General features: G+C 39.9%; 1 protein-coding gene across 1 annotated transcript; it reads right to left on the bottom strand.

The window, feature by feature from the left end:
• Nucleotides 1-3,175: 3,175 nt before the first annotated feature.
• On the bottom strand, nt 3,176-9,581 carry LOC133886629 (ABC transporter E family member 2-like). Its single transcript, XM_062326362.1, has 11 exons — nt 9,327-9,581; nt 8,792-8,877; nt 8,608-8,705; nt 8,364-8,481; nt 8,122-8,211; nt 7,187-7,491; nt 6,907-7,102; nt 6,648-6,830; nt 5,621-5,890; nt 4,192-4,437; nt 3,176-3,698 (listed from the first exon to the last, which is right to left on the bottom strand). The coding sequence occupies exons 1-11, from the start codon at nt 9,427-9,429 to the stop codon at nt 3,579-3,581; spliced, it is 1,815 nt and encodes a 604-aa protein (XP_062182346.1). The 5' UTR covers nt 9,430-9,581; the 3' UTR covers nt 3,176-3,578.
• Nucleotides 9,582-14,476: the final 4,895 nt, after the last annotated feature.

The raw sequence follows: 14,476 nt of genomic DNA, 5'->3' as shown, positions 1-14,476 counted from the left end.
TGGTGTCCCATGTCCGGAGCACACCGGGCTCATCTGGGTCATACTTCATGAAGAAAACCTCACAACGGACAGGGTCCTCGAAACGGGACTTTGCGGCCGTCACAGATCTGGACATGGGTAGCCCAACCATGGTCTCAAAACCTAAAGAAACATGAAAAATGCGCTGCTACCTGTCGCGCCAACTGTTGGGAGATGATCCCTGATAATGAATCCGATGTGTACTGGATGAAGGGCGCGTTGATCGATGTTTCTCATGGTTGGATCAAATGGACGCAAGAACGTGAGGATTTATCTAGGTTCAGATCTCCCATGAGATAATAGCCCTACGTCATATGTATTTTCTTATGGATTAGATGAACTTGTTATAGAATCCATCCCCCTTGGTCTCCCCTTCCACCTTTATATAGTACGGGAAAAGGAGAATGTACAAATGAACAGAGCCAAGTGCTATAGCTGATCTATTCCTGACGATAGCAAATCTACCCCTAGCAGATCATGACGGGGGTAGGCACGCCTGACATGCTCTAGTCGTCTTGCAAGTTGTGTACCGTCCACTGAAAACCGTCACACTCGCCTGTGAGGCCATCCTATATCATTAAGTGCAATGGGACAAGTCACTTCATCTCAACGCCTGCCCACGATCTTGCTCGCCGAAAGGAGGTGCCTGAAAATGAAAAACACTTGAGTGGATAGCATTGAATATGATTTGACTAGTTATGTGAGTATCTGCCCTACGACCAGTAGAGATTGGTCGCAGGGTTTTATCCTTGATCAGGGGACTGGTCGATGGAGACCTATCCTGGTCGCAAGGTGAGGATGTGGTCATGAGGATATCCGTCTGTCAGCTGATATTTGGCGGCGAGGCGCTCGCCTGGTGGGGCACCCCTTACCTATTACATCTATAGTTTCTATACAGAAATAGGAGAATTCTTACCAAACTAGTAATTTAGTTTCTGATTCCTACAATAAACAAAAAAAAAACATTTTTGTTTTTCGCAGGAGAATAACTCAAAATAGTCTCACTAGAATCACCTTTCCATGTCGCATGCAACCTTTAGAAATCTGAATATACTGAACTAGCCAAATAATTACACAAATTGATTCTGATTCAGTATAGAAATGTTTTCAAGAGGGAAACAAATCCGAAATATTTTGAGAATCCAGCCAAACGGGACTTTTCTCGGATTTTTTTCGATTCCTGCATAATTTGGACATTTCTTTCCCAAAATTTGGGCCGACTGATGAGTGAATACATAGCTTTTTTATTTTTATATTTTCTAACATAAATAATTAAATAAATGTACTCCGGACGGAAAGATTTACAAGAATAAACCCCTATCGTCCTCTCTCAGGACGGTTAGGCCCTTACCGGCCCCTGAGAGAGTGGTAAGTAGTCCATCATAAGGTATCATGGCTTACCACCTCCTTAGAGGGCGGTTACGGCACGAGTGAACAATACAACACCAAAAGTACTATTTACAGGGCTATTTTACCCTTCCATCTTCTCTGTATAAAATAGTAGTCTTCTGTTACTCCAAAAATCCTAAACTTTTTTTGTGTATTTCATAATCCATGTGCAACCCATTTTAACTAGATTCACTCAAAAATCATGTGTAGAATTTAAACTAAAATTCTCCAAAAAATACTATTTTTATAAGTTCTAACAATGGTTAAGATCTCAAATAAATTTCCAAAAATCTGAAAAAATTCACTAATATTCTTCTTATGTGATGGACTAATTTTCAAAATTATTTGCAGCCATAGGTTATATGGTGAAAAAAATAAGTTCCTTTGTAATGTTCTATTTATATGTATTTTTATCATTTTATATGATATTCTTCTTTTAATTAAATTTGATCCGGACTCAGGCCCGGTTGCTATGGAAGGGATTGTGTTGGAATGTGTTGGACATGCATGTGTTGAGGTAGTTCTCGAAAGAAAGAGGCAGCTGATACTCTGAAGGCCGAGGAGAAGGAGAGGTTGAAGACATCTCGCGGGAAGGGTGATTCAACAAGTGTAAACTATTGAGTTTGTTACTGCTAATGTATTTCACATAAGGTATTCATGTGCCGTATGATATGTGTATTACACTATCGTAGTTGCAGTTTATGAGGGTGTTATCAATTCAGTATGACTAGAAGCAATGTATTTCGATGTACTGTCTTAGTCTTATGTAATATTTAATTGTACCATGCAGTCAAGGGGTGTATAGGTTTGAATTCAAATTGAATTAATAAAAGAATATCACATTAAATGATAAAAATACATATAAATAGAGCATTACAAATGGACTTACTTTTTCACCATATAATATATGGCTGCAAATAGTTTTAGAAATTAGTCAATCATATAAGAAGAATATTAATGAATTTTTTCAGACTTTTAGAAATTTATTTGAGGCCTTAACAGTTGTTAGAAGTTATAAAAGTAGTATTTTTGAAGAATTTTAGTTTAAATTCTATACATACTTTTTTAGATGAATCTAATTAAATTAGGTTACATATGGATTATGAAACACGTAAAAAAAGTTCTAGAATTTTTAGAGCAACAAAAAATGTCGGAATGCTTACCTCGCTCTCAGAGAACGGTAAGAGTCTAACCGTTTTAAAAGAGAACGGTAGGGGTCTATTTTTGTAAATCTTTTTATCTAAAGTACATTTATTTAATTATTTATATTAAAAAATATAAAAAAAACTCGTGAATACACACAGTGAGCGCCGAATTGGATGGACAGTGACGCGGCATCTAAGGTCCGGATTCCCAGGTCTATTTTCCGAACCGCAATTGCAATTTTTGGGCCGTAGTTTTGTAATAAATTTCTCGTTAAATTTATATCACTATAAACTCCCTCAAATGTGTTTTGCAATGGGTTTCTTACTGAACCACAGTTCTTTGATGAAGTCTCTCAAAATATGCATTTTTGCACGGTAGGCTCAGACAAGTGATGTATTGATCAATACTAGCCCTAGAAAAGACGATACAAATGGATAACAATGCGTGCAGTCGCAGCTGGGAGCCTGGGACGCTGCAATATCTCATGGAAAGTTTATTGTCAGAAAATGTCCTTCAAAAAATGACAAAATGATCAACCCGTCGGCAATCAGTTTACTTTGACAGGACGAACACTAATATGTAATGAATGAAGTACAAAAAGAGTAATCAACTAGCAAAAGGATGATAAAAAAATATTTCACATTGTGCTCAAAAACTTTAATGTGATACATAAAATCGAGAATTAAACATACTCGATTGCAAATCGATGATGTACTGCAAATAAACAGAAACCAGTCATAGTTCTCCCCTGATAAAGCACATTTTAGCACCGATCTTTCCCGTCATATAGATCAGGCCAACAAAAACTCAATATCAACATCATATGCTCTGCTTTATAAGTTATATAACCGATGCACTTTACTCCTGCAACCAATTATTCAACATGTCTCATGCCATGTAGTGGCAACTTCAATCTAGCCTCACATTTCCACGGCCTGGAAAGATTATGCACGGCAAGCTCCCTCCGAAGATTCTCAACAAAGATTATGCGCAGCAAGCTCTCTCCGAGTACCTGTGCTCCCTCATTAGTCATCGAGGTAGTAGTAGGAACCGGCAGACTTCTGTTCCCTGTCTTTCGTAGATTCCAACTTGTTTATTCGTGGCCTATAGTTGGTCGGGTCTCTTCTAAAAGTAATGTCAAGATGCTACCAAAAGAAAGGTAAAAGAAAGATAATTAGTGCAGGGAAATATAGATGTAAGTCAATGCTGAAGAAATCAATGTAAGGGAATATCTATACAGAAATGGAATTTTTATGAGCAATAGAATTCATGACTCCTACTCAAAATTAATGTTACTCATCAAGGAGGTAGCAGGATCTTGAAGAGTCCTGTCTATGTTGGTTGGGTCTCTTCTAAGTAACACTGGTTAGTTGGGTCTCTTCTAAGTAACATCAAGATGCTACCAAAAAGACAAAAGAAAGAAAAATAGTGCCAAAAATTATAGATAAAGACAATAAGAAAACCAATGTTAGGGGGGTATCAAGACTAAACCAATAAAATTTTATGCGCAAATCTAGGATTACTTAATCCTACTGAAAATTAAGCTATGAGAACCACATACAACTGGACCAACAAAAGAAGTTGAGCTAGTAGCACCATGTTTTCGATAATGTTCATATTTTGTTACTCTGCACTTACCGATAAGAACTTATTCATCCCAGATACCAAAGACTGTGGTGCATTGGCACTACAGTCAATAGAAGCTCGCCCCTCATAAACAATGACCTTGTCAGCTAAGTAGGTTGCCATGATGAAATCATGCTCAACAATAAATGCAGTTTTCTTTGCGTGAAGAATGAATCTTTTGATAACCTTTGAGGCAACAATACGCTGCTCCGAATCAAGATACGCACTTGGTTCATCAATCAAATAGATATCTGCAGGCTGAACATATACCGCAATGTAAGTATCAAGAAGCTGGTCACCATGCCAAATAACACAAGCCTAGTGGTATTTAGATGCTTAGCCCCATTAAAAATATTAGGGATATGGCAGCACACATCATTGACTGGATTAGATCAGTGTTCAAGGCTGCAAAAGTGTAAAGCAGCAGAAATGACAAAAGTATCCCGGTTAGTAATATATGAACTATACTCTGTCCCCCAACCAAGCTGGCAGCACTGAAACTTGCAAGCATCAGAAACACTTTTGACTTGTGCTCCTCCCACCCATTTCATCCCACTCATCCTCATATTCACCCATGTATGGACAGGAAACAATATACATGCTCAAGTCTCTCTATACCCAAGTAAAATGTGTACAGGTATACAATCATAAAAGTTAAAAACACACCATTTATTGAACTGCACCACTCATTAAACAATATATACTTGGATTTTGAATAATCGCTTTCATGAATTAAAAAAAGCTGATTCCAGCAACAGTATGAGCATTGGCAAGTTTGGAGACCACCATGCTGTTATGCAATCATGCATGTGCTGTTATGCAATCATGCATGTGCTGTTATGCAATCATGCATGCAGGGTTAAGTGCTTGTGTTTGGGTATGTTGAAAATGTCACTTAGGCAAGGAGTAGTATCACATGTGACCCATATAGTACCTCATACAGAATCCAACATACTCCCTCTGATCGGAAATACAAGTCATTTTAGGATTTGTGCCAGTCAAACATCTTGAGTTTTGATAATCAATATATCAAAAATTACATAGATTGAAAACATAAGATTAATGTTATTAGAATCGTCTTTAAAATATTTTCAGAATATATATAATTCATTTTATCTAAAACTGCATATTTTAATAGAAATTGCTGGTCAAAGTATCATCTTGTAAGCCATGTCAATGTCCTAAACGACTTAGATTTTCGATCAGAGGGAGTATTGCTAGAACATTAATGCGGACCTAGAATGTCCAAATAAAAGATAGCAGGAAAGGACATATATATAGTTGAAACGTGAAGATAGTATATCCTATATGCAAATTTTTGAAACTATTAGAACATCAAACATTCAATTATATTCCCATAACATTCAATTATATAGGCCAATCAAGAAAAAAATAAAGTAAATAAAGCAACACTTCGTATTAAAAGAAACAACAATATTACCTTTCCAAGGCAGAGGCATATTGCAACTCTTTGGAGCTCTCCACCTGATAAATTAATAACCTCCTGGTCCATGAGCTGCTCAATTTGTAGTGGTTTCATGACATCAGACACAAACTGAGGGTGCATATATGAATCCCGTATTTTCTGATGAAGCAAGTGCCTCACGGTATTCTGGAATTTTGGGCTAATCTTTTGGGGTTTATACGACACATTGAATTCAGGAATTTCAATATCAGTTCCTTCCACTGTGTCGGGCTTCAACAACCCAGCCTGAGTCATAACAAACAAGGAACATAAGATGCCAAATGCTGTATACACCTGGTGCAGAACAACACTATACATTTTTTTTTCTATTTCCAGGGGAATGCAGACTAATAAATTTTGCCAACTATCGGAAGAAATCTATAGAGCAATAGCATCAAAGGAAGATGAGCAAAGTCTTAATCTCTGAACAATATCGAACTGAATAAAGATTTTTGCACTCTGGTATAGCAAATAAAGTTTAACTAAAACCAACACAAATCAACACTATAGACCAAAATTGCAATCACATTAGGTTTTGCAGCACCAACAAATTCATATTAGCGAAAGGAACAACAATTTTTGAGATGAGTGTTCATACAGCAGGCAGCTCAGCGCACAGTGCATAACTGCATATCATAGCTATAAAGCAAATTAAACAGTACAAAGTCGATGATAGAGGCCTGACAAATAACAAGATCAGTTTTCTGAACAATATCAGGAGGTTGAAACAATTTTTCGATATTGCAGCTGAGGTAACACAATATGTTCTTAGTACTTCAAATCCTAACCAGACATGAATCATTAACATTTCTGGAACAGAAGAGAATAATATAGCCATCACAGACTAGGCACTACACCAAGCTCCTAGTTCTGTAATAGTGGGAAAAGCAAGAACCCAAAGTTTCCATTTTTGTCGTTTTGGATATCCACAGCATTAAACGCTCACAATGAATTTGAACATAAAATAGGTTCCAGAGAGATAGGCCAGGAGGGGCGGCATTACCAGCATTCTGATGAATGTAGTTTTCCCTGTCCCGTTTTCACCAAGCATCACAACAATCTGGGAATCAGTAAATTCACCCTCAACAACAGTAAGCTTGAAATTTCCCTGTGTTTTGCTCATGGTAGGGTACTTATACCGTTGATATGACTCAATCTCCTCAGCACTTTCTTGAGTCTCTGCAATCTATAAGTACAACACTATAGTAAGGGAAAGGTTTCATCACAGAGTAAGGATCTCAAGTAGCATGTGCATGTGTTACCTTGAATGTAAGAGATTCATCTCGGAACCGAAGATTTTCTGTTGGAACAAATCCAGCCAGGAAAATATTGATACCTTCTCGAACCGAGAATGGCAAGGTAACCACACCATAAGCACCTGGCTTCCCATATAAGCAGCAAATGAAGTCGGACAAATAATCCAAGACACTCAAGTCATGCTCCACAACGATGACATAGCTGAAACAGAACAGGGTAGCTCTTGATAACGAATTTCTAGAACCTTTTATTCAAAAAATAATCATGATAACAGATATGTGTTACCTGTTGGGCCTAAGCAAGGACCGAATGACTTGTGCAGCTTTAAGCCTCTGCTTAACATCAAGGTAACTTGATGGCTCATCAAACATGTAAATTTCCGCATTTTGTACAGCAACAACTGCTATTGCAAATCTCTGGAGCTCACCACCAGAAAGGTCTCCTACATTTCGGTCAATGACTTGATTTAATTCAAGGTCAACACACAGCTCAGCTTTCATATCCCTCTCATCCTTCTGTTCAAGTACTTGCCCAACATTTCCTTGAACAGCTTTTGGAATGTGGTCAACATACTGAGGTTTGATGATTGCCTGAGGAAATAAAAAGAGAACCCAAGGTATCAGAACAATTCAACGGTAAAAAGTCACATAAAGCCACTAAGGTATAGCGACAACTAAGAATCAAATATGAATGACTATCTAAAGTTATGAGGCTAACTACAGAAGTGGAACAAAACTGTTGTAACCTTTTTAGTGTCATGATCATCCATTGCTTGCAACTTTAGATGCAGTACAAACATTGTTCAAAAATTTACATCATTCCATATGATTCTACAGGACAGAAAACAAGGAAAAGACTGAACATAGCATATGATAGTAGTCATATGCCAGTGCATAGGGACAGTAAACAGGAAATCAAGTTTTAACTATTACGGACCACGGGCCTGTTTGGCAGAGCTCCAGCTCTAAGAATTCTTGGAGCAGGTATCCCTAGCTCTAGAAAGTCGTGGAGCTGGAGCTGAGGATACATTGGGAGTGTTTGAGTGAGTCATCTTGTTTACATTCTAGACTAAAAATAGATACTTAAATCACTTTATATTAACCTATAAATACCAGTATGAGGTGAAGCTAGGAGCCGAATCTCTGCCAAATAGGGTCCGCATACTAGCACACTCTTACATGAAGTACAAGCAGAGGAAGTAAACAGTGGCAAAACAGCACCTTCAGGTTGTCTTCCAATATGCGTGTGAAGTAGTTCTGAAGTTCAGACCCACGGAAGTATGCAAGGATTTCCTGCCAATCAGGTGGGTTCTGCACAATTGCAGAGGTGAAATATCATCTTTTGTGAGGACAATATAAAAGGAAAGAGGAAAAGGGACTTTCTCCAAGAAAAGAAAAGAGAACTAATATGGAGTCAACAGATAGGAAAAAGAAATTAGGTAGGAGCAGGTATTGCAATATACTTTGAAGCGTCCCAAATTAGGTTTCAGCTTGCCAGCCAACACTTTGAGTGCTGTAGACTTTCCAATTCCATTTGTTCCAACAAGGCCTAAAACCTGACCAGGTCTCGGAACAGGCAACCTGCAGGTGTATAAATCAGTAACATTCTTAAAGGGGCAAGCTTTAAGCCAGATTAGATAACATACAAAAGGCCAAAAATGCAAAAATTTATACAATCATACCCAGCTCTTCGATCAAACAGCGTACCTGTGCAACTTGAAGGTATTTGGCCCATATCGATGAGTAGTATCCTTTGCCAAATCTTTTGGAAGGTTGATGATGTCAATGGCATCAAATGGGCATTTCTGAAAAAAAGTTTACAGCAGGAGTGAGAAGCACGTATTACTTCACATAGACACGTCATACATAGCTGGATAATTTAGCAGCCTACCTTTACACAAATACCACAACCAATGCACAGCTCCTCTGAAATAAAAGCGAGCTTCGATGCCGGGGTTACTTCAATGCAAAGCTTCCCTGTACAATAAAACAGAATATCGTCATACCACCTCTCCAGGCAAAGCCAGAAAACTAGCTAGCGTACAGAAGAGCTGCGGGAATTGTACAATCAGAATTAGCACTGGTTAGATGCACTCGTATTTGTTTCCTCAATAAAAAAAGGACGTGTTTGTATTTGTACACTGGATATTCGCATATTACAGCACGAACAACTACTAATCTACCATCATGTACGAGGAAAATTCGATTTCACTAAACAAGCAGTTCTTAACTCAAATCCTACAGCTGAAAAATTAACGTCTCAGCATGCTAGCGGCTCTGATTCCCCGGATCTTGCAAGGAACAACGCATCAACCAGCGGCCGTTCTAACATCAAACTCACCACGCGAATCCTCGGGATCAAAACCTAATCCCCAAATCTCCGAAGCTAACGGGGGGAAAGAAACACATCGAAGGAGAGGAATTACCGGTCTTGACGACGGGGCAGCTCTTCTTGCACTCCTGGCGGCACTTCTTGGGCTTGCACTTGTCCTCGCTGACGATCGCGATACGGGTGAGCCGCTCCGCCATCTCTTCTGCCGCCGCCGAGAGGGCTCCGATGAGAAGGGGATGGAACCGAAAGCCCAGCGGCGGCGGCGAGGAGGGGTATCCCTTTGGAAGTGTGGCGGACACGTGCGCGCGGCGGAGGGACAGACCAAACCCTAAGCTCTGGTCTCTTCCTGGTTTTATTCTATTGGCCACCTGTGCGATCGGAGTCGGTTTCGTTCGACCGGAACACTTCTCCCCTCCTCTCCCTAAACCAATCGGAACTCTTACTTAGTGTTTAGTTAGAAAGCGATTTAACGATTTTATTTATATATTTAGGAATCAAATGTTTCTATTTATACATAGATATTTGTTTAATGTGTGTGATGGAATGAATATATTTTAATAATTTGAGTTTACTGTTAGTGTTACGTTCGAAATAGAATAGCTGCGTTCTACATTTTTTTTTAACGGTTCTGTCCTGAATTTTTAAGCATATTACCCGATTCTGAATTATTACATCTCGCTGCTTTTCATCCGAACAACTCAAAAATAGGATGGATCCATTCCGTCCCATCCCGTCTCACAAACTAAACACTACCTAATCCTCTCTGAAATTTCGTGAAAAAAAAAACTTTTTTTCTTAAGAGTGCAAGCTGAATGTATACACGTACATCCACACATACCTATATAGGTGTATTCTAATACACATTTAAATAAGATTGGAGGTATAATCTTACATAGTGTAAGCACACACATGTGTATATATTATTTCTGTTGAGATTTAATTCTAAAAAAATACAAGCGCGGGTCGCAAGTCTAGGATTCGAATCCGGATAGACAGGTTTCACCACATAAAGACCCTAACCAACCAAGATGCCTAGTTCGTGAAAAAAGTTCTACTTTACTCTTACGCTATGGTATAAATAGGAAATCTCTTCACCGGATCGGTGCGAATTGTTATGATTCGAAGGTTGTGGTAGCAATTCCATCCGTCTTTTTAGTCCGGCAATTTAATTAACTAGAGAATAAGAACGGGATTATTTAATATTTTGCCATTCTTATATAATGAGTGACAACAGTTTTACCATCCTAACTCATTGTCAATGATTATGGTGATCTCACATATTAGTGAGAGTGAGAATTTCCACATGCCCGGTAAGTACTAGACTGTCGAGAACACAAGATCTAGTATAGAGACTTATCTGTATTTATCAGGCATTAACGTAGTTTTATCTCTTCTCTCCTACTTATAAAAGTCGTAAAACGTAATCCGTCAGCCAGAATATCCCTCTTCCGACTCCTCCGTCTGCCCGCTCCGCGTCCGTTCGCTCGTTGCTTCGTTCGATCGGACGCCCGTGCCTTCATCCACAGGGTGCACGCTCGCATTGCAAGCCCGCAAGATCACCCGCTTGCATCCTCGTCAGCCCACACGCCCACCCGCATGCACGTGTTACAAGCAAGCTCCCAGCACCACTGCGCCTCCGCTCGCTCCACCACCATCACCCTCTGCATCGCTCATTGATTCCACTCTGGCGTGCATCCTATTCGCGTTCTGCTTCCCGATTCTCCATTCTCCTACATCTCCTTCGCATCTCCCCCATCCATCTCCCACCTAGCCCCAACACGCAACACCACCCAAAGAGCACCACCAGTCCATAGGCTGGCGCGCACCTAGAACCCCTACCTCTCCTGTCATACCATGGCCTCCTCCTTCACCGACGAGGCCATCGAGGAGGTGGAGGAGGAGATCGCTGTCGAGGGAGACGGGTCCCGATCCGCCACATCTCCAGAGGGTACTTGCCCTCACCGTTCTCCCCCGAGTTCAAGTCCAACGACGATAACGACCCTATCGTGCCGCCGCCCACTGAGATGGAGCGGGAGGAGGGGATCCTCCTCCGTGAGTGGCGGAGGTGAGCACCGCTTCTGATCTATTTGGGGGCTCTACCGTTCTGGCGCCTAGCTACTTGCGTGCATGGGTGCTAGGGTTATGGCGCTTCGAGTCAGATCTAATGTTTTATTTTGCCCTTTTCGCCTAATTGCAGCTACTTCAGTCCTCGCAAGCTGGCAGCCGTGCAGTTCACCGCACCCGATGAGGATCTGTCTCTTCCCCCACCGGATTCGACTGATCCGGTTGAATGTCACCGTCCTCCCGTGGCCGCACCACCCTGGGCCTTCCCGCCATTCACTGCACCACTTGAGCCCGTCTTCCGCTAACCCACCGCCCAAACACGTGCTGAGGATGTCGCGCTCATGTGGAAGCTGGACAGCTTCTAAAACCGCTCCGACAAAGAGACCGGAAGCGACGCGCACACAGAACGGTCGTGCCCGATGACGGGAGCAGTGGTGACGGCATTGGGTTCGAGTGGGACGCTGACTCTCAGCTCTACCACCACGCTAGGTCCCCATCGTAACCCTTCGTTTCTCTTATCTAAACTCCACTATTCCTTAGATTAGGGGCAATGCAAATAGTGTATGCTCGGGTCCGTGCTCGTGTGGAATTTCACGCGATCGGGGGTTGTGGGTGTTGTTGCTTGCACAGGCAGTGCGAGTTGCATGAATTGATGCGTAAACATGATCATTTTGGTGTAAAAAAAAAAAGCAGCGTGAGTTGCAACCCATGAGGAATCCATAAGAGGAAACCACAAATGTAGGGTGTCTGTGTTGCTGCTTGCTTGAATGTGTACCTATATATTTTCTGTGAGATTTATGGTTGATTCTCTCACGGAGTTGTGATTTGTACTTGAATCTATGCCTATCTCTGTTGTTATGCAATTTCGGGGAGTCTCTTCTGCAGGTGTGGTCAATTGCGCATATCAGCATAAGTTGTCACCTCGAAATTTTTTGTGCATCCTAATGTTAGAGGATAGTGCTCCTATGTTAGTGGTTTTTGTTAGGGAAGAACATCGGGAGTTCTCTTTTTTGTCGTAATATATGTTTGCCTTTGTCCTAGAAGAAATCTCTGAGATTTAGAGGCATTTGGTTATGTGTATGGAGAGATCTGATAATCATATAGAGTGTGATTTAAGATATAATCATAACCTCATGGATGACCTTTTTGACTGAGCAAATGCAATCATCCTTCTATCTGCTCATGGTATATAAAGGTTTGGTGATAATGGATGTAATATAGTATTCACTTTGTCCTTACTTGTGTGGCACTTGAGTTCATGCAGAATACTGCACACGAATAGTTTTTCATCAAGCTAGCCTCTCTTAGATCTCTTGCTTGTATCAACCAAACTTATCCATAAGATAGAATTAAAGATAGAGAAGGCATTCTCTGTCAAACCTCTTATGTCTCCTTTTCAGTTTAGCATATTGTTTTTTTTTTAGTGCTACTTCTTTTCTTTCAATTCAATTTTGGTCAGTAGCATTGCTATGTTTTAAGATCTGGTTTTGATATTTACTTAGATGTATCATTCGGTACTGGTTTTTAACATGACCTATCGCTGGTACTACAGCAACACATATGGCCAGTATTGCATCTACAGAATGAAAATTACATGCCATTAATGTCAGATTCTGTAATTAGGACTTCAGCTACCACCTCCAAATTTCTCATATTGCCATTGTCTCATGAGACTTTTGCGATCTTACATTCATATTCAAACAGGGCACTAAACTGAAAGCATATTATCCATATGATGAAGCCAACCAAGATGCCTTGGAAGGCTCTTGTATGTGTCATAAGTCACAACTCAAATTAACTGTAACTTTAGGGCATATTTAGTCCATATATCTTGATTTAGCTTCTGTTTTAGTTTCTATTTCTTGAAAAAGGAACATGCTATCTTCACATTTAAGCCACCGACACTAACAAAATTGAAATTTGTGATAAAGGACCCTGTAATATGTATCATTTTGCATTCCTCTGGAAAATGTGTTATGATACTGTTTTGAGAAACAAATTGTAGAAAAGGGAACTTGAGAGAAGAAAAGGGATTAGTCATCTTGGTTGAAAAAAGTTGGCATTGGAAAAATAATGTGGTTGTTTTTCACGTTCAGTAGCAGGGTTGTAACCTACTAAACTAGATGACGAGAATGAAACATTGGGACCACCATCAGAATGGTTCTTGCATAATGAAATTTAACACGCTTATTTGTAGCATTTCATTTGATCTATTGCTACGTTGATCAAAGGATAAACTCATGTGAAATTTGGTAGGTTGTTTGGTTGAACGGTGAACTGATCATAATTTTGTTCTAAAATTCAGTCTTATTTTACTAGAAAAAGGAACCCGATACAACATATAACTTTTTCTGTAGCAGGATCACTATTTAATAGACTAGTAGTCATATATGACTGTCTGTTATTTTTGCTGGTTCAGGAACGTCATGAAGTGGCGACAGTCGATCTAGCTGTGAGGTTAACTATCCAAGCATGTCCTCGCCGCCATCTTCTAGGTCATATACATGTTGTGCCTGCAACCCAACTATAGTTCACTATCGATCTGGATTGCCTACTGCCAATAAAAAGTTCAATGGAATGCTTCAGATAACACCTACTTGGTTGTCACCTCTTGGAATATGTTGATGTGGGTTTGTCACTCCCCTATTTGACAATGCTAGCCTTTTAGATGAGTTTTCGATCAACACTGTTTGTTTCATATTTTTTTCAGTTTTATTGTGCATTAACAATATCATCGTTACCAATATTGCTTTTATTACAACAAATAAACACTTATATAGTGTTGTATTGTAGGTCAGAACTACTCTTTATATAGGCCCATGAAGCAAAGAAATATGAACTACTCTTTTATATAGGTCCATTAAGGGAAGAAATATGACTTTTGCGGTACCATTATGTTGTATTGTGTTGTTCCTTATCATTTTGAGGTAACCTACACTGCTTTGGATATTAAAGTTCTCTTTGCACGTCTCATGCTTCTTCATCATTCATGTTCTCTTTGCAGTAGCTTTGTTAGTTGTAATCAACTTCGCTCAGTCCTTAGTAGATGGTGAGAGTTTTTTGTTGACCATTGTCAAGATGAGGATAAAACAATGCGCTTTGGTTGTTCATTGTCTGTTACAAATCTCTACCATGTGTATGTGTCATGTGTGCCACTATCTGTTTGTCATGTGGTTTGGT

This window comes from Phragmites australis, chromosome 12 (assembly GCF_958298935.1).
Source record: "Phragmites australis chromosome 12, lpPhrAust1.1, whole genome shotgun sequence".
In the NCBI taxonomy this organism is placed as follows: domain Eukaryota; kingdom Viridiplantae; phylum Streptophyta; class Magnoliopsida; order Poales; family Poaceae; genus Phragmites; species Phragmites australis.
Note: the sequence above shows the minus strand (reverse complement) of the source record. Positions and strands in the feature narration are given on the sequence as shown.

Bases quoted from the DNA above. Each gene is read 5' to 3' on its own strand.
- LOC133886629 (XM_062326362.1), bottom strand. From the start codon at position 9,429: ATGGCGGAGCGGCTCACCCGTATCGCGATCGTCAGCGAGGACAAGTGC. The intron at 8,706-8,791 runs GTAGGCTGCTAA...ACTTTTTTTCAG, and splicing joins GTTGTGGTATTTGTGTAAAG to AAATGCCCATTTGATGCCAT. The intron at 8,482-8,607 runs GTACGCTGTTTG...ATACACCTGCAG, and splicing joins AATACCTTCAAGTTGCACAG to GTTGCCTGTTCCGAGACCTG.